This window comes from Scyliorhinus torazame, chromosome 5 (assembly GCF_047496885.1).
Source record: "Scyliorhinus torazame isolate Kashiwa2021f chromosome 5, sScyTor2.1, whole genome shotgun sequence".
Taxonomy (NCBI): Eukaryota; Metazoa; Chordata; class Chondrichthyes; order Carcharhiniformes; family Scyliorhinidae; genus Scyliorhinus; species Scyliorhinus torazame.
The window spans coordinates 205,758,957-205,779,640 of record NC_092711.1 but is presented as its reverse complement, the minus strand read 5'-3'; the positions used below and the strand labels follow the sequence as shown (position 1 = coordinate 205,779,640).

The following is a 20,684-nucleotide window of genomic DNA, read 5'->3' as shown; positions in this document are numbered from 1 at the left end:
GGCAGATGCAGTAGAACATAGAATAGTGCAGCACAGAACAGGCCCTTCGGCCCTCGATATTGTACCGAGCTTTGTCCGAAAACAAGATCAAGCTATCCCATTCTCTGTCATCCTGGTGTGCTCCATGTGCCTATCCAATAACCGCTTGAAAGTTCCTAAAGTGCCGACTCCATTATCACAGCAGGCAGTCCATTCCACACCCTAACCGCTCTCTGAGTAAAGAAACTACCTTGGACATCCCTCCTATATCTCCCACCATGAACCTTTATAGTTATGCCCCCTTGTAACAGTTACATCCACCCGAGGAAATAGTCTCTGAACGTCCACTCTATCTATCCCCCTCATCATCTTATAAACCTCTATTAAGTTGCCTCTTATCCTCTTTCACTCCAATGAGAAAAGCCCTAGCTCCTTCAACCTTTCCTCATAAGACCTACCCTCCAATCTAGGCAGCATCCTGGTAAATCTCCTTTGCACCCTTTCTAATGCTTCCACATCCTTCCTACAATGAGGTTACTCCAAATGTGGTCTCACCAGGGTCCTGCATAGTTGCAGCATAACCTCACAGCTCTTAAACTGAAGCCCCCTGTTAATAAACGCTAACACACTGTAAGCCTTCTTCACGGCTCTATCCTCTTGAGTGGCAACCTTCAGAGATCTGTGGATATGAACCCGAAGATTTCTCTGTTCCACCACATTCCTCAGAACCCTGTCGTTGACCCTGTAATCCGCATTCAAATTTGTCCTACCAAAATGAATTACCTCGCACTTATTTATTTATTTATTTTTTATAAATTTAGCGTACCCAATTCATTTTTTTTCCCAATTAAGGGGCAATTTAGCATGTTCAATCCACCTACCTTGCACATCTTTGGGTTGTGGGGGTGAAACCCACGCAAACACGGGGAGAATGTGCAAACTCCACACGGACAGTGACCCAGAGCCGGGATCGAACCTGGGACCTCTGTGCCGTGAGGCAACAGTGCTAACCCACTGCGCCACTGTGCTGCCAACATCGCACTTATCAGGGTTAAACTCCATCTGCCATTTTTCGGCCCAGCTCTGCATCCTATCAATGTCTCCTAGCAGCCTACAACAGCCTTCCACCTCATCCACTACTCCACCAATCTTGATGTCATCAGCAAATTTACTGACCCGCCCTTCAGCCCCCTCCTCCAAGTCATTTATAAAAATCACAAATAGCAGAGGACCCAGCACTGATCCCTGTGGTACACCGCTGGTAACTGGTCTCCATTCTGAAAATTTTCAATCCGCCACCACCCTCTGTCTTCTATGTGATAGCCAGTTACTTATCCAATTGGCCAAATTTCCCTCGATCCCACACCTCCTTACTTTCTTCATGAGCCGACCATGGGGAACCTTATCAGTATTACATGGAAAAGTCTGAAGTTATTCAATTTGGTAGGAAAAACAGAATGGCAGCGTATTAGTTAAATTGTGATAAGTTGGCAAATGTTGACATACAAAGGGACCTGTGTGTCCTTGTGCACCAGTCCCTGAAAGAAAGCATGCAGTTACAGCAAACAGATAAGGCAAATGATGGTTGACCTTCATTGCAAGAGGACTAAGTACAGGAGCAAAGATGTCTTTCTGCAGCTGTACAGGGCCTTGGCGGGACCACACCTGGAGTATTGTGTTCATTTTAGGCCTCCTTACCAAAGAAAGCATACACTTGTCATGGAGGGAAGGTTAAGCAGACTGATTCCTGGGATATCAGGATTGTCGTATGAGGAAAGATTGGGTCGTCGAGGCCTGTGTTCACTGGAGTTCCGAAGAACGATAGAGGGTCTAATTGAAATGTATAAAATGCTGACAAGGCTGGACAGACTGGATACAGGGGTGATGTTTGGCCTGCAAAGCAGGGGGGGGTGGGGGGGGGGGGTGATCTAGAATAAGGGGTTGCTGTCTCAGGATGTGGGCTCAGCGATTTAGGACTGATTAAGGTGGTGAACCTGTGGAAATCTCTGCCACAGAAGGCTGTGGGGACCAAGTCACTTGGGGCCAAGTCACTGTGGGGGCCAAGTCACTGAAGGCATTTAAGAAGGAAATAGATTTCTAGATGAAAATGTCAAGGGGTATGGGGAGAGCATGGTAGTATGGTGTTGAAGTAGAAGATCAGCCATGATCATATTGAATGGTGGCGGGCAGGCTCGGCGGGCTGACTGGACTACTCCGATTTTCTATGTTTCCATCTGTTATTAGTGGGGAGAGATGGTGGGATAATTTTTCCCCCTTACCTCTCAGTTGTCTGTAATAAGATGTGAATTTAGAGCGATTGTTTCGCCTTTTTAATGTCGTGACTTTTAGTAATAAACATAAAGCGGGCTTTCGGGTAAGATTAAATCAGAAGAAAATACAACGTTTATTCCCACAGCATCCTAAAATGTAAACACAAATGACAAACGCTCACTCCGTCACGCATAGGGAAATACACAAGTAAAGATGGATTCCAGAGAATGAAACATGCAGCTAGAATATTAACAGAATACACTAAGAAAATCACATTCTGATCAAGTCCTTTAAGGTATACACGGTGCAGGCCTGGATGGGGTCTCTCTTGTGGCTCTTTGGAGATGAATGCAATTTGGAAGTCTCCGGAAATCCAGATGAGGTGATGGGCAGGGTTTCTGTGGAGACAGGTAGAAATCAGTTAGTCCCCCCCTCGTAATGCATTAGTTGTCTGATTGTTAGTCAGGGTTCTGGTTCTCTTAGCTGGAGAAATTGTCTCTTGTCCTGTTGGTTTTGATCTGATCTTTCCCTAGTGATTGGAGTAAGTACTGTTGATCATCTGAAGACATTTTTGGCTCTTGATCAGTCCTTCCATTGTCAATTAATTCAGAATTGGAAGCTGTGGAGACACAATGAGGTTTTAATGGTGGCTGGACCATGATTTCTGCATAAATATTTGTTGAACTTAGACATATGAAGTTTGGACTCACCTGATTTCACATTGTGATGTATAAGCAAGGGAGGCATTCCACCCTCTGCCATTTGCATGTTCAGAACCTGCCAGAGGCATATTCAGACTTGAGTTCAGCCTTCACCTGTCTGGGAATCACAAAACGTCCTCTGACCCTCGGCAATAATCTTGAGCAGCATTATGACCACTTTTTAAATTATTTTTTAAAAATTCCATATCTTGAAAGTTGGGATTGTAATATTAAAATTTGGGTTTGCAGAAATTTGTTCCATAGTGATGTCAATGTCTCTCGCTCTGTGAAACCTTGCCGTGCGCCATTGATTGCATTTCAAAAATATCATTTTTTAATTCATTCATTGGCTGTTGACCAGGGTTTCTGGATTACTCATCCAGTGACAATATCACTACGCCACAGCTTCTTCTAAACACCACTCGATGTAACCACTAATTAGTCACTTTTAACTTGCCCAAGGACTTCAAAGACAGATGGAAAATTTCATATATTGGAATAATACATTTCTTTTAGTAAATTTAGTTTCTTCAGCCATGCACCACCTCCCACTCCAAAATTCTATTAATTTTAACTTTACCTCAGCAGATATTACGTTTTTATTGTTGTGAATATATAGTTCATGTGTTCCAAAATATTTTTAGTTTTAGGAATTAAAGTTTTAACTTTTGAAAATAAAGTATCTGAAGGGGAGTCAGTGGTATTATGGTCTTGTCACTAATAATCCAGTAACCGACGGCAATACTCTGCGACACTGGTGCCAATCCCACCAGACGGTGCAATTTGAATTCAATATAAAATCTGGAATTAGAAGTCTAATGATGACCATGAATCTATTGTCGTAAAAACCCATCTGGTTCACTAATGCCGTTTGAGGAGAGAAATCTGCCAACCTCGCCATGTCTGGCCCAAATGTGACCCCAGACCCACAGCAAAGTCTTTGACCCTGAACTTCCCTCTGAAATGGCCTTGAAAGCCGCTCAATTCAAGGGCATTTTGGGGTGGGCAATAAATGCTGGCCCAGCCAATGACACCCACATCCTGTAAATGAATAAACAAGCTTGGAGTCTATCATATACAAATGGTCCGTTTAAGAGATTAAGGGGAGGTGATGGTATCGTGGTATTGTCACTGGACCATTAATCCAGAGGCCCAGACAATGCCCTGGGAACCTGGGTTCGAATCCTGCCATGGCAGATCGTGAAATTTGAATTCCATAAAAATCTGGAACTCAATTAACTGAATGCAAGATATCCATCTAACCCTTTGTTCCAATAGATTCCAGTAGCTGAGCCACAAGAAATTGCAAATATTCAAAATAAAAATTAAAACACACTTTTGGATAAATACGGCTTCAGTTCACACTCCATCTAAATCTTGTGGTTATCAGTCCAGTGTGTGTGTGCGTCTTTTTGCAAAATTTTTTCTATGTTTCTTTCTCTGTCAAACACCATAAGGAGCAAGTGATAGACAGAGCTAAGTGATTCCATAACCAACAGACCAGATCTAAGCTCTATCGTTGTGCCTCATCCAACCACGAATGGTGCTGGACAATTAAGCAGTGCACTGGAGGATACAGTAATATCTCCATCCTCAATGATGCAGGAAACCTAGCACATCAGTGCAAAAGATAAGGCTGAAGCATTTGCAACAATGTTCAGCCAGATTTGCTCAGTGGATGATCCATCTTGGCCTCCCGTGTCCCCAGTACCACAAATGCCAGTCTTCAACCAATTCGATCCACTCCACCTGATATCAGAAATTGCTGAAGGCACTACTGGATACTGCAATGGCTATGGGCCTTGACATTCGAGTAAAAGTCCTGAAGACTTGTACTCCAGAACTTGCTGCGCCCCTTGCCAAATTGTTCCACTACAGCTCCAACACTGACATCTAACTGGTAATGTGAAAAATTGTCCTTGGCCTGCCTAGTACTCGAGAAGCAGGACAAATCCAACCCAGCCAATTGCTGCTCAATTAGTTGCTCTGAATCATCAGTGAAGTGATGACACGGGTCATCAACAATGTGATCAAGCAGCCCTTGTTTACCAATAACGAGCTCACGGATGCTAAATTTGCATTCCGTCAGGGTCACTCAGCTCCTGACCTCATTATAAGTTAGGTTCAAACCTAGACAAAAAGGGTGAACTCCAGAGGTGAGATGGAAGTGACTGTCCTTGACATCAAGGCAGCATTTGATCGATTGTGCCTTCATGGAGCCTGAGCAAAATTGGAGTCAATGGGAATCGGGGAAAACTCTCTACTGGTTGGGAGTCATACCTGGTACAAAGAATGATAGTTGTGGTTGTTGAAGGTCAATAATCTGAGTTCCAGGACATCACTTCAGCAGTACATCAGAGTAGTGTCCCAGGCCCGACCATCATCTGCTGCTTTATTAATGACTTTCTTTCCATCATAAGGTCAAAAGTAAAGATCTTTGCAGATAAATTGAATTAAATAATTGCACAATGTTGAATACCACTCGTGACTCTTCAGATGTTGAAGCCATTTTCATCGACATGCAGCAAGACCTGTACAATATCCACGCTTGGGCTGGCGAATGAACATTCATGCCACACAAATGTCACAGTAAGAAGTCTTACAACACCAGGTTAAAGTCCAACTGGTTTGTTTCGAATCACTTGCTTTCGGAGCACAGCTCCTTCTTCAGGTGAGTCATCTGATGAAGGAGCTGTGCTCCAAAAGCTAGTGATTCGAAACAAACCTGTTGGACTTTAACCTGGTGTTGTAAGACTTCTTACTGTGCCAACCCCACTCTAACGCTGGCATCGCCACATCATACAAATGCCAGACAAAGATCATTTCCAACAAGGGAGGATCTATCTATCGTCCCTTGACATTCAGTGGCATTATCGCCCCTGAATCCCCCAAAATAAACATCCTGGGCTTATTATTAACCAGAAACTGAACTGGACTAGACATAAATACTGTGGTACAAGAGTAGGTCAGAGACAAGGAATCCTGGGACAAGGAACTTGCTTATGACTCCCCATAGCCTGCCTCCTATTTACAAGATGTGGAGATGCCGGCGTTGGACTGGGGTGAGCACATTAAGAAGTCTCACAACACCAGGTTAAAGTCCAACAGGTTTGTTTCGATGTCACTAGCTTTCGGAGTGCTGCTCCTTCCTCAGGTGAATGGAGCAGCGCTCCGGAAGCTAGTGACATCGAAACAAACCTGTTGGACTTTAACCTGATGTTGTAAGACTTCTTACTGTCCTATTTACAAGGCACAAGTCGCACTCATTTAGCTGAGTGCAATTCCAACAACACTCAAGAAGTTCGACACCACCCAGGACGAAGCAACCAGCTTGATTGGGATTATCATAAACATTCACTTCCTCCACTGATGCACAATAGCAGCAGTCTGTACCATCTACAAGATGCAATGCAGCAAATCACCAAGGCTCCTTCGACAGTACCTTCCAAACCCACGACCACTACCATCTTAAAGGACAAGGGCAGCAAACACATAAGAACCACCACCTGGAGGTTCCCCTCCAAGTCACTCATTAGAAATATATTGCCGTTCCTTCACTGTTGCTGGGTCAAAATGCTGGAACTCTCTCCCTAACAGCACTGTGTGTACCTACACCGCATGCTCTGCAACCGTTCAAGAAGGCGGCTCACCACCACCTTCTCAAGGGCAATGAAGGATAGGTAATACGTGCAGGGCTAGCCAGTGATGCCTACATCCTGTGAAAATTTTGAAAACAGCGCGAGAGCTGAGTGAGCCGGGACAGTGAAAACAGCGCGGGAGCTGAGTGAGCCGGGACAGTGAAAACAGCGCGGGAGCTGAGTGAGCCGGGACAGTGAAAACAGCGCGAGAGCTGAGTGAGCCGGGACTTTGAAAACAGCGCGGGAGCTGAGTGAGCCGGGACAGTGAAAACAGCGCGGGAGCTGAGTGAGCCGGGACTTTGAAAACAGCGCGGGAGCTGAGTGAGCCGGGACAGTGAAAACAGCGCGGGAGCTGAGTGAGCCGGGACTTTGAAAACAGCGCGGGAGCTGAGTGAGCCGGGACAGTGAAAACAGCGCGGGAGATGAGTGAGCCGGGACTCTGAAAACAGCGCGGGAGCTGAGTGAGCCGGGACTTTGAAAACAGCGCAGGAGGCGAGTGAGCCGGGACTTTGAAAACAGCGCGGGAGCTGAGTGAGCCGGGACTTTGAAAACAGCGCGGGAGCTGAGTGAGCCGGGACTCTGAAAACAGCGCGGGAGCTGAGTGAGCCGGGACCGCGGGAGCTGAGTGAGCCGGGACAGTGAAAACAGTGTGGGAGCTGAGTGAGCCGGGACAGTGAAAACAGGGCGGGAGATTTAAAAAGCGCGGGAGCTGCGAGTCGGAGCGGAGATTTTAAAAGATCGTGGCCTAGTTTCGGGAGCCGTTCGGAGGAGGAGGAGCAGTCTCTGTCAGGGAGAGAACCTGAGAACATCTAAGACACTCAGAAGGTAAGAAGGTAAGTAAGTGATTTTTACTCATTTTTACTTTTATACCTTTTTCAAATTGTGTGTGTCGGGGGGAAACTGAAGTGACATCACAGAAAAGCTGTGGCCTGAGTGGCTGGTTGGGAATCTACTCTAAATTTAAAAAATTAAGCATTGGTAACTAATTAAACATAATTACTTAATTATAATTTAGAGGGATATCTAAGCCAGAGATCAGAGTACTATATTTAGCTTTCGCATTTCTATTAGAAATCTAGTGCTAGGAAACAGATAGTTAACAGTAACTTTGAAATTAAAAAAAAAAAATTTAAATTTAAATTTTAATTAATTGACGCAATGTCAGTTAGAGGGGTGCAGTGCTCTGAATGTGAGATGTGGCAGGTCCGGGAGGCTTCCAGCGTCCCGGATGGCTTCATCTGCAGAAGGTGCACCCAACTGGAGCTCCTCACAGACCGCATGGTTCGGTTGGAGCAGCAATTGGATGCACTTAGGAGCATGCAAGTGGCGGAAAGCGTCATAGATCGCAGTTATGTAAATGTGGTCACACCCAAGGTGCAGGCAGAGAAATGGGTGACCGCCAGAAAGGGCAGGCAGTCAGTGCAGGAATCCCCTGTGGTTGTCCCCCTCTCGAACAGGTATACCCCTTTGGATACTGTCGGGGGGATAGCCTATCAGGGGAAAACAGCAGCAGCCAGAGCAGTGGCACCACGGCTGGCTCTGATGTTCAGAAGGGAGGGTCAAAGTGCAGAAGAGTAATAGTAATAGAGGACTCTATAGTCAGGGGCACAGATAGGCGCTTCTGTGGACGTGAAAGAGACTCCAGGGTGGTATGTTGCCTCCCTGGTGCCAGGGTCCAGGATGTCTCCGAACGGGTAGAGGGCATCCTGAAGGGGGAGGGCAAACAGGCAGAGGTCGTTGTACATATTGGTACTAACGACATAGGCAGGAAGGGGCATGAGGCCCTACAGCAGGAGTTCAGGGAGCTAGGCAGAAAGTTAAAAGACAGGACCTCGAGGGTTGTAATCTCGGGATTACTCCCTGTGCCACGTGCCAGTGAGGCTAGAAATAGGAAGATAGAGCAGCTAAACACGTGGCTAAACAGCTGGTGTAGGAGGGAGGGTTTCCGTTATCTGGACCACTGGGAGCTCTTCCGGGGCAGGTGTGACCTGTATAAGAAGGACGGGTTGCATCTAAACTGGAGAGGCATAAATATCCTGGCCGCGAGGTTTGCTAGTGTCACACGGGAGGGTTTAAACTAGTATGGCAGGGGCGTGGGAGCAATAGGTCAGAAGGTGAGAGCATTGAGGGAGAACTAGGGAATAGGGACAGTGTGGCTCTGAGGCAGAGCAGACAGGGAGAAGTTGCTGAACACAGCGGGTCTGGTGGCCTGAAGTGCATATGTTTTAATGCAAGAAGTATTACGGGTAAGGTAGATGAACTTAGAGCTTGGATTAGTACTTGGAACTATGATGTTGTTGCCATTACAGAGACCTGGTTGAGGGAAGGGCAGGATTGGCAGCTAAACGTTCCAGGATTTAGATGTTTCAGGCGGGATAGAGGGGGATGTAAAAGGGGAGGCGGAGTTGCGCTACTGGTTCGGGAGAATATCACAGCTGTACTGCGGGAGGACACCTCAGAGGGCAGTGAGGCTATATGGGTAGAGATCAGGAATAAGAAAGAGTGCAGTCACAATGTTGGGGGTTCACTACAGGCCTCCCAACAGCCAGCGGGAGATAGAGGAGCAGATAGGTAGACAGATTTTGGAAAAGAGTAAAAACAACAGGGTTGTGGTGATGGGAGACTTCAACTTCCCCAATATTGACTGGGACTCACTTAGTGCCAGGGGCTTAGACGGGGCGGAGTTTGTAAGGAGCACCCAGGAGGGCTTCTTAAAACAATATGTAGACAGTCCAACTAGGGAAGGGGCGGTACTGGACCTGGTATTGGGGAATGAGCCCGGCCAGGTGGTAGATGTTTCAGCAGGGGAGCATTTCGGTAACTGACCACAATTCAGTAAGTTTTAAAGTACTGGTGGACAAGGATAAGAGTGGTCCTAGGATGAATGTGCTAAATTGGGGGAAGGCTAATTATAACAATATTAGGCGGGAACTGAAGAACATAGATTGGGGGCGGATGTTTGAGGGCAAATCAACATCTGACATGTGGGAGGCTTTCAAGTGTCAGTTGAAAGGAATTCAGGACCGGCATGTTCCTGTGAGGAAGAAGGATAAATACGGCAATTTTCGGGAACCTTGGATGACGAGAGATATTGTAGGCCTCGTCAAAAAGAAAAAGGAGGCATTTGTCAGGGCTAAAAGGCTGGGAACAGACCAAGCCTGCGTGGAATATAAGGAAAGTAGGAAGGAACTTAAGCAAGGAGTCAGGAGGGCTAGAAGGGGTCACGAAAAGTCATTGGCAAATAGGGTTAAGGAAAATCCCAAGGCTTTTTACACGTACATAAAAAGTAAGAGGGTAGCCAGGGAAAGGGTTGGCCCACTGAAGGATAGGCAAGGGAATCTATGTGTGGAGCCAGAGGAAATGGGCGAGGTACTAAATGAATACTTTGCATCAGTATTCACCAAAGAGAAGAAATTGGTAGATGTTGTGTCTGGAGAAGGGTGTGTAGATAGCCTGGGTCACATTGAGATCCAAAAAGACGAGGTGTTGGGCGTCTTAAAAAATATAAGTCCCCAGGGCTTGATGGGATCTACCCCAGAATACTGAAGGAGGCTGGAGAGAAAATTGCTGAGGCCTTGACAGAAATCTTTGGATCCTCGCTGTCTTCAGGGGATGTCCCAGAGGACTGGAGAATAGCCAGTGTTGTTCCTCTGTTTAAGAAGGGTAGCAAGGATAATCCAGGAAACTACAGGCCGGTGAGCCTTACTTCAGTGGTAGGGAAATTACTGGAGAGAATTCTTCGAGACAGGATCTACTCCCATTTGGAAGCAAATGGACGTATTAGTGAGAGGCAGCACGGTTTTGTGAAGGGAAGGTCGTGTCTCACTAACTTGATAGAGTTTTTCGAGGAGGTCACTAAGATGATTGATGCAGGTAGGGCAGTGGATGTTGTCTATATGGACTTCAGTAAGGCCTTTGACAAGGTCCCTCATGGTAGACTGGTACAAAAGGTGAAGTCACACGGGATCAGGGGTGAGCTGGCAAGGTGAATACAGAACTGGCTCGGCCATAGAAGGCAGAGAGTAGCAATGGAAGGATGCTTTTCTAATTGGAGGGCTGTGACCATTGGTGTTCCACAGTGATCAGTGCTGGGACCTTTGCTGTTTGTAGTATATATAAATGATTTGGAGGAAAATGTAACTGGTCTGATTAGTAAGTTTGCAGACGACATAAAGGTTGGTGGAATTGCGGATAGCGATGAGGACTGTCAGAGGATACAGCAGGATTTAGATTGTTTGGAGACTTGGGCGGAGAGATGGCAGATGGAGTTTAATCCGGACAAATGTGAGGTAATGCATTTTGGAAGGTTTAATGCAGGTACGGAATATACAGTGAATGGTAGAACCCTCAAGAGTATTGAAAGTCAAAGAGATCTAGGAGTACAGGTCCACAGGTCATTGAAAGGGGCAACACAGTTGGCGAAGGTAGTCAAGAAGGCATACGGCATGCTTGCCTTCATTGGCCAGGGCATTGAGTATATGAATTGGCAAGTCATGTTGCAGCTGTGTAGAACCTTAGTTAGGCCACACTTGGAGTATCGTGTTCAATTCTGGTCGCCACACTACCAGAAGGATGTGGAGGCTTTAGAGAGGGTGCAGAAGAGATTTACCAGAATGTTGCCTGGTATGGAGGGCATTAGCTATGAGGAGCGGTTGAATAAACTCGGTTTGTTCTCACTGGAACGAAGGAGGTTGAGGGGAGACCTGATAGAGGTATACAAAATTATGAGGGGCATAGACAGAGTGGATAGTCAGAGGATTTTCCCCAGGGTAGAGGGGTCAATTACTAGGGTGCACAGGTTTAAGGTGAGAGGGGCAAGGTTTAGAGTAGATGTACGAGGCAAGTTTTTTTACGCAGAGGGTAGTGTGTGCCTGGAACTCGCTACCGGAGGAGGTGGTGGAAGCAGGGACGATAGTGACATTTAAGGGGCATCTTGACAAATACATGAATAGGATGGGAATAGAGGGATACGGACCCAGGAAGTGTAGAAGATTGTAGTTTAGTCGGGCAGCATGGTCGGCACGGGCTTGGAGGGCCGAAGGGCCTGTTCCTGTGCTGTACATTTCTTTGTTCTTTGAATGAATTTAAAAAGCTACAAAAAATAGAAAATTTGCAAATAGATAAATCCAAGCATGATGAAATTGAAGGCATTGCACATTAGGAGGAAACTGGAAATATACTTACTAATATGGAGCTGGTTTGATGAAGGGCTTAAATATCTTGGGGCAGTAGATTTAAAACTGATTAGGTGGAACTCTTGCTCTGTAAATGGTGAACGACAAAAATGTCATTGTGATTTATTGTGGAATCCAGGTCCGAATCAATCAATCCATCTGGCCTGGTCATTGAATAGTACATTTAACTATTTTTTCCTTTTTTTTTTCCAATTAAGGGGCAATTTAGCGTGATCAATCCACCTACCCTGCACATCTTTGGGTTGTGGAGGTGACATCCAGGCAGCCACAGGAACAATGTGCAACCTCCACACAGACAGTGACCGGGGCCGGGATCGTCCCCAGGTCCTCTGTGCCATGAGGCAGCAGTGCTAACCACTACACCGCTGTAGCACCCTTAGTGCATTTAATTCTGATGAAGGCACAAACATCCCTGTTCAGAATCAACATTGAGAGCCCCATGGCTAATTTCTAGAATCAGATGATAGGATCAGGAATGAAAAACAAAACCCTCAGATTTGTCGGCCTTGACATTGGCGCTAAATTACAAAACCCTTGAGACATAAAGATACCGAGAACAAATGCATAATTTCAAGTTAAAACTGCAATTGTAAGGAAAGTGTTGACTTGGCTGGATGACTGGTTCATGATGTGGAGTGAAGGCAACAGTGCAGCTTCAATTCCCGTACCAGCTGAGGTTACCCTGAAACCTTCTCAACCTTGTACTTCGCCTGAGGTGTGGTGTGACCCTCTGGCTAAATCACCACCAGTCAGCTCTCTCTCAAAGGGAAGAGCAGCCTATGGTCCACTGAGTCTATGGTGACTTTCATTTCATGCTTTTTAGTGCTCGCTTTGGCAGCACACATCCTAAAATTGGAGCGATACAGAGGGGGATGAGCATGGCCCCTGCGCAAGGATGACACGCAAATTTGTGAAGTGTTCCATATTTCTTTCTTGGGGGGGGTCGGTGAGCTAAGTTGGCTGGCTGGCTGAATCGACGCCGACAGCATGGGTTCAATTCCTATATTGGCTGAGGTTATTCATGAAGGCCCCACCTTCTCGACCTCGCATGAGGTGCAGTGACCCTCAGGTTAAATCGCCATCAGTCAGCTCTCTGTCAAGTGGGAAAGCAGCCAATGGAACTATGGGAGTTCAGTGCAAGTTCAGACTGACTGTCAGGAGGTGTCAAAAACCGAAGACCAAGAAAGAGCAGTAGTGACAAAAATATAAACCAATAAAAAAAATTAGTTGAATGTTCTGGTGGTAAGTATAAGTTAAATGGACTGACCTACCTCATTCTTCAGGTGACCTTATCTGAAGTGGAATATTTTCTATGTGAACAAGGCTGACAATGAATGGTCTGTTGTAAGTAATCACTGAAGATCCTGTCAATTTCACTACATGTGACTTGTGTACCTTCTACTCACCGGAACTGAACTGAAGCACAATTTGAATCCGAGTATTGATTGATGTTCATCCTGAAATCATTTTGCGGGTCCTAATTTGTAAACTTTCAATAATTCCACTGTTGGGTAATTTGTGAAATTAATGGGCTATTTGCGAGCCATTCTCCTCAACTTCACAAGTGGCAGCTTCAATTTCACTTGACATGTGTGATTCAACTGATCTGGCGATATAGCTCTTCCAATTCACCTGCCTTTGCAAAGTCAAAACATTTTTTCTTTACCAAAAGTATTCTGTCTGCTTTGTAGTTTCTGAGTGATATAATGGTGCTAGTTGTCATGAGCTATAATGTTAAAATATCTCTTGCCAATTACCCTAACAGAATAACATGTGTCTCTTTTCCCTTCTAGATCACCAGCAAAGATCATTACCTCCTCAAAGGTAGGCACTGTAGATCTACAAAATACAACAATGTTGGGTGGGAGGATTATAGTTCCAGTACCCACCCATGTTCTACTAATCTGGGTGTTCGGGGGTGGAGGGAAGAGAAAGTCTAATCCATGTCAGAGTTAACGTGCAGTTCTACATTGCTGTTTCATTTAGCTTTGTCCCAAGTACCGTGTCTGTTGGTGTATGATGGGGGAAACTACTTGCTGACAGCAAATTGTAGTTTAAGCAGACAGAAAATTGTAGTTTAAGCACATAGGCTTGGCAATGTAGATAATGCTACACATGAAACCTGACCTGAGATTAATAGTACAGTTTTTCTGATAACGTGCTGGATTGGCATGCTTTATTGGATTCCTGCCTTGTATGTGCATGCTGCAGACAAGGAGCTGAGCACATAATCAATGCTAACAGTTAATTATTGTGCTGAGGGAGCGCTGCATTGTTAGTAGTGCCCAACGAGTCTGCTCCGTTATTGAATCATGGCTGATATTTTTCTCATTCTCCTGCCTTCTCCCCCTAACTCCTGATCCCCTTATTAATCAAGAACCTATCCATCTCTGTCTTAAAGACACTAAGTGATTTGGCCTCCTCAGCCTTCTGCGGCAAAGAATTCCACAGATTCACCACCCTCTGGCTGAAGAAATTCCTCTTCAACTCAATTTTAAAGGGATCGTCCCTTCAGCCTGAGGCTGTGCCCACGGTTTCTAGTTTTTCCGATGCTTGGAAACATCCTCTTCACGTCCACTCTATCCAGGCCTCTCAGTATCCTGTAAGTTTCAAAAAGATCCCCCCCTCATCCTTCTAAATTGAGAGGGATGCTCACAATGCTCCAATTGGGGCCTGACCAGAGCCTGGTATGGCCTCAGAAGTATATCCCTACACTTGTATTCTACCCCTGTCGATTTGAATGCGAGCATTGCATTTGCCTTCCTAACTGTTGACTGAACCTGCACGTTAACCTGAGGAGAATCTTGAACTAGAACTCATAAGTCCCTTTGTGCTTCTGATTTCCGAAGCATTTCCCCATTTAGAAAATAGTCTATGCCTTCATTCTTCCTACTAAAGTGCATAACCTCACACTTTTCCACATCGTATTCCATCCGCCACTTCTTTGCCCACTCACCTAGCCTGTCCAAGTCTTTTGCAGACCTCCTGTTTCCTCAATACTACCTGTCCCTCTGCAGATCTTTGTATCATCTGCAAACTTAGCAACAATGCCCTTGGTTTCTTCTTCCGGATTGTTGATGTTCAGTGTTAAAAATTGTGATCCCAAGTCACCAGCCACCATCCTGAAAAAGACCCCTTTTTCCCCACTCTCTGCCTTCTGCCAGTCAGCTAATCCTCTATCCATGCCAGTATCTTAGCCTTAACATCATGGGCTATTAACTTCGTTAACAGCCTCCTATAGGGCACCTTGTCAGAGGGCTTGTGGAAATCTAAATTTATCACGTCCACTGATTCTCCTTTGTCTAACTTCCTTATTACCTCCTCAAAGAACTCTAACAGATTTGTCAGACATGACCTCCCCTTGACGAAGCCGTGCTGACTCAGTCTTATTTTGTCACGCACTTCCAAGTACTCCACATCTTTAATAATGGACTCTCAAATTTTACCAATGACCATTGTCCGGCCAACCAGTGTATAATTTCCCATCTTCTACCTCTTTTCCTTCTTAAACAGGGGTGTTACATTAGCCTGACCCTCCCTGCCTCCAGCAATTCCTTGAAAGATCACCACCAATGCCTCCACAATCTCCTCAGCTATCTCCTTTAGAAACCTAGTGTGTGGTCCATCGGTTCTGGTGATTTATCCACCTTCAGACCTTTCAGTTTCCCCAGAACCTTCTCCTTAGTGATGACCACTACACTCACCTCTGCCCCCTGATTCTCCTGGAGTTCTGGTATCTCACTGGTATCTTCAACCGTGAAGATTCATGCAAAGGAACTATTCAGTTCCTCTGCCATTTCTTTGTTTCCTATTACTACTCCAGCCACGCTTCCCAGTGGTCCGATGGCTATTCTTGCCTCTCTCTTAGCGTTTTACGTATTTTTTTTAAAAAAAACTCTTGCTATCCTCTTTTATTTTACTAGCTAGCTCACACTCCTATTTCATCTCTCCCCCCCCCCCCCCCCCCCCCCCTATTGCTTTTTTAGTTGTCCCCTGCTCGCTTTTAAAGGCATCCCAATCCTCTGACTTCCCACTAATCCTTACCACTTTTCTGCTTTTTCTTTTGCTTTTATGCTGTCCTTGACTTCCGTCATCAGCCAGGGATGCCCTGCTCTGAGCATGTTTCCTCTTCCTTGGGATGAATTTCTGTTGCGCCTCCCGAATAACCCCCCAAAACTCCTGCCATTGCTGTTCCACTGACTTCCCTGCTAGGCTCCCTTTCCGATCAAGTGTGGCTAGCTCCTCCCTCATGTCTTTGTAGTTATCTTTATTCAATTGTAATACATCTGATTCCAGCTTTTCCCCATCAAACTGTAGGGTAAATTCTATCATATTGTGGTCACTGCCCCTTAAGGGTTCCTTCACCTTGAGTTCCCTAAACAAGTCTGCCTCATTACATATCACCAAATCCAGAATTGCTTGTTCCCTGGGTGGTCTCTGTCACAGGCTGCTCCAAAAAACATCTCTTAGATATTCTGCAAATTCCTTTTCTTGGGATCCACCACCAACCTGATTTTCCTAGTCCACCTGCATTTTGAAGTCCCCCATGATTATTGTAATACTGCCTTTATGTGCCTTTTCTGTCTCCTGATTTATTTTCTTTGCCACATCTTGACTACTGCGAGGCGGCCTGTACATAACTCCCATCAGCTTTTTTTCTTTGTGATTCCTCAACTCTACCCACACAGATTCTATGCCTATACCACTTCTTGCTATCGATTTAATTAATAATAATAATAATCTTTATCATTGCCACAAGTAGGCTTAAATTAACACTGCAATTAAGTTAATGTGAAAAGCCCCTAATCACCACATTCCGGCGCCTGTTCGGGTACACAGAGGGAGAATTCAGAATGTCAAAATTTCCTAATATCACGTCTTTCGGGACTTGTGGGAAGAAACCGCAGCACCCGGAGGAAACCCACGCAGACACGGGTAGAACGTGCAGACTCCGCACAGACAGTGCCCCAAGTCGGGAATTGAACCTGGGACTCTAGCGCTGTGAATCCATAGTGCTAACCACTATGCTACATTCCTTACTAGTAATACGATCCCGTCCTCTCTGCCCACCTGTCTGTCCTTTAGATAGGACATATATCCTTGGATGTTTAGATACCAGCTCTGATCCACTTGCAGCCACATCTCTGAGTTGCCCACAACATTGTACCAGCCAATTTCATTGTGCGCAACAAGCTCATTTACCTTGTTCCGTGTACTGTGCACATTTAGGTACAACACCCTCATTCCTGCATTGACTACCTCCCTTCTCATACTTGTCACCTTTTTTGCTCTGCCTGAAGTTAGATTTCTGCCACCTTCTATGCTCTCTGGTCTATGACGTGTTCTGGAAACTTTACTAACCTCTCCTGAGCCCTTGGCTCCTTTAACTAGTTTAAAGTCCGTGTCATTAACCTGCACTTCTACCTTCTCCTTTAAGTTTGATTTTCTAATTCTCCATGCAACTGAACTCTTTTCTCCTCCACGCCCCCCCCCCCCCCCCCCCCCCCCCCCCCCCCCCCAACCCTCCCTTCCACTATTTAGTTTAAAGCCCTATCTACAGCCCTAGGATTCTGGTCCCAGCATGATTCAGTAGAAGGCTGTCCCATTGGAACAGGTCCCCTCTTTCCCTGTACTGGTACCAATGTCCCAAGAATTCAAACCCATTACTCCCACACCAATCTTTGAGCCACGCATTTACCTCCTTACTCTTGATCCTGTGCCAATTAGCTTGTGACTCAGGTGGTAATCTGGGGATTAAATACCTTTTTAATTTAGCTCCTAGCTGTTCATACTCCCTTAACAGAACCTCTGTCCTTGTTCTACCTGTGTCGTTGGTACCTACATGGACCACGACAACTGGCCTTTCCTGTTCATAATGTTAAAGATCCTATTATGCTGTTGAAACAGGAGGCAGTTTTATAGGTGTCCTAACCAACACTCGTACTTCAATGAGTACCAAGAACATGGTTATATCTTTGTTTATGATTTGATGGTGCTGCGCAACAGCTATCACATTTGCCAACATGAAACTTGCATTCAAAAAGACAATTCTTCTCTGAAGCACTTTGCGACATTTTTAATTTTGTCACTTGGAATTTTGAAATGACTGTTTTGCTTTTCGTTCTGCCATGTAAAGACCTTAACAATGGAAAAAGGATGTTAGCTGTTGTGTTGAGTTGACCAAATTTAGCAGTTCTTGGTATGCAGATCTGTTACGATCTAAATCTTCTGCTTGTGATAGAAATGTCACGGTCACAGATGACTGATTCCTAAAGTGTTAAATCTGCCATTTAGTACAAGGTGAAGGAGGGAAAAAGAATGTGAAATTAACTATTTTAGCGTGTTGAAATTAACTATTTTCGGATGTTGATTGTTCTTGGAATTTCAATGGCAAACTCTGGGGTTTCATGGAAATATTTTTCATAAGATTTTATCATGAACTTATTAAAAAAATGTGATGTACTCATCAAAAGGCACACAAGAGCTTAATGCTGACAGACCTTGCTGCATACAGTGAGAGAAAACTTGGTACTTATTTGTAATTCCATGAAGTGTGAATTAACAATCGAGCTGATACAGCCCAACATGTTTCGACCTGCTCTTTGAAAGAATTAGCCAATTAAGTCCACTCCTCTGCAATTTCCTCTTCGCTCTGCAAGCCTCTTTTTGTTCAAATATTCGTCTGATTTGCTTTTTAAAAGTTGTCATAGAACTTCCTTCCACTCACCTTCCAGATTCCCATACAACAACTCGCTGAATAAAAATCAACTGTAATGTTTAACCTTTTGAGAAATGTGCAAATAGATGCAGGACTTGATGCTATAATTTTTCACAGTTCTTTGACTTCTGAGTTGAATGGATTGTGAAGCCTGAGTATTTAAAATCGATTTTTGTTCCGAAAGGAGAGATGATTTTTTATTTTCGTGAGTTGATTTTAAATTGTTAAGAGGCTCAATAGATTTCCTTTCCACCAATGCTGGATTCTGTCTGAAGGATTCAGTGTTAGGATCTGAATTGGCTTGGAAGCAAAGTGGAGTGTTAATTCTAAGAATTGTTACTATACTATTGCAGTGTTGCTGTGAAGCAAAGCTGTTTCACATCATTTGATGTTGTAAGTGCACTGTAATATGTTGTATTCTACAATGATCTGAAGCAGAGCAACCTTGAAAAATGTTATTTTCACTATCGAAGCTATAGCCGTCAACATTTCATTCAAAATATGATGATTGAATAATATTTGCTTGAATCTGTATTTAAATCAACAATATATCCGTGTTACCATGTACCTCTTCAAAATAGTTTGCCTCGCGGCCATGAAAAGTCCCCTTAAGATTGAATAATGTTGGCTAAGAAGTTTCATTTGCATATCACCTCGTTGATATATGGCGTAACAAACACATTCTGCTGGCTAAATGCATTTATTGACTCCAACTTAGAATTCCATCATTCTTTCCCCAAAATGTGATTTTCCATGCATCGCATCACGTGATTTATCTTATTGCAGTAATATTACACTCTGGCAATGCAGTTCAGGTTCCACATGCAAGAGTGTTTCATTTTGAATGTATTCTTGCTCCCTCCTTTCCCATTCTCCAGAGAATGCAACGTTCATAACAGTCCTAGCAATCCAAGCTCGCATGGATGATTGAAACCATTACCGGAGGTGCTGTTGCCATATGTCTTGAATGAGTTGTTTTTGCTTGCTCCCTTTACTGCTCAAGTGAACGTTTTGTGTCTTGCTGTGTCCATTCTATCTGTGTTTAGGAGGTGAAAATGTCATTAACTGTCACTCAACTTGGTGATGACTGTGGAAAGGAAGTTCTTTTAAAACAAATAATATTTCAGCTTTGGGTGCGAATTGCACATAGAATTGTTCCCATTTCAAGGAAGATAGTGTTGGCGAGTCTCTGGACAAAGACAATTTGTATGTTGCTGAATGCAAAATCTGCAGCAGACCAGCATAATGGGACAGCTTTTTAAAAGAAAACTATTTGTAAAAGGATTAATTGACCAGTTGTGTTGGTGGGGCCTGCTTCTGGCGCAATATTCTTTTAACGAGGGCCTAAAATTGCAGAAAATTAAGTTACACGTTTAAAGTTGTGGAGAGGGATGGGTTGGAGGTTGTGCTGGTGAGGGAAATATAGGGTGAATTACACTGGGGAGAAAGACACATTCAGGCCTTCTTCATGGGCTAAAGACTAATGAGATAGACTGCTGGTGACGTTGCCAAGTGTGTCAAGAGGAAGCCAGGTTGTTGTGCTTTACTTTAAAGAGATGAGCTCAGCTAAGGTTCAAATTTTAAGTTTCCTCATATTGTATTAACTGTTACATATGTTTTTGTTGGGTAATTTCATGCCTCTGACTTCCTGTAGTCTAACAACATTTCCTCACTGTGCGGTCTGGAGTTATCAATCCCATAAACCTACAACTGCAATAATCACAATTGCTCTCCAGTATGCACAGCCAGCTCCAACTTAAATCCTAGTGCTTCTTCCCAGGATCCTCCAAGCCTCCCCCAACTGTTTAACATGACTGTCCCACCTTCTCTGAGTGCTATCTCGTGAGCAAGTTGTGCTGCCAAACTTCACCCTGTACACTCACCCGTGACCATATCAAGCCGCTACACTCCAGACCTCTGCTGTGAACATTAGGGAGACAGTGCTCAGCTGCCCTCCGCTCATCGACATACCTATCCTTTGGCCGCAAGAAGATCCTCAGTTCAAAAGCCCTGCTCTTTAGTGTTTGATTGTTGGCAGCTGTCTCGATGGTGCTGGCGTCCGAGAATTCAGGCACACTGTTCAGGCAACAAAGGTTGACATGCAATGCACAAAGTATCCTTTGAGTCATGACAAGTGTGCCCTCGAGAAGGCACTTGAGAGTTGAGGAGCGGAGGTGCTCTC

The 20,684-nt window shown here is 44.7% G+C and overlaps 1 protein-coding gene and 1 non-coding gene across 3 annotated transcripts in view; both read left to right on the top strand.

The window, feature by feature from the left end:
- wdr44 (WD repeat domain 44) overlaps positions 1 to 20,684 on the top strand; it is a 104,949-nt gene that overhangs the window by 7,568 nt on the left and 76,697 nt on the right. For both annotated transcript variants that reach the window (XM_072505052.1, XM_072505051.1), the window contains exon 2: positions 13,578 to 13,608. In XM_072505052.1, the coding sequence (XP_072361153.1) occupies positions 13,578 to 13,608 (31 nt within the window). The remainder of the gene's footprint in view (positions 1 to 13,577; positions 13,609 to 20,684) is intronic.
- On the top strand, positions 12,607 to 12,714 carry LOC140422855 (U6 spliceosomal RNA). Its single transcript, XR_011947635.1, has one exon. It is a non-coding gene; the product is annotated as a U6 spliceosomal RNA (small nuclear RNA).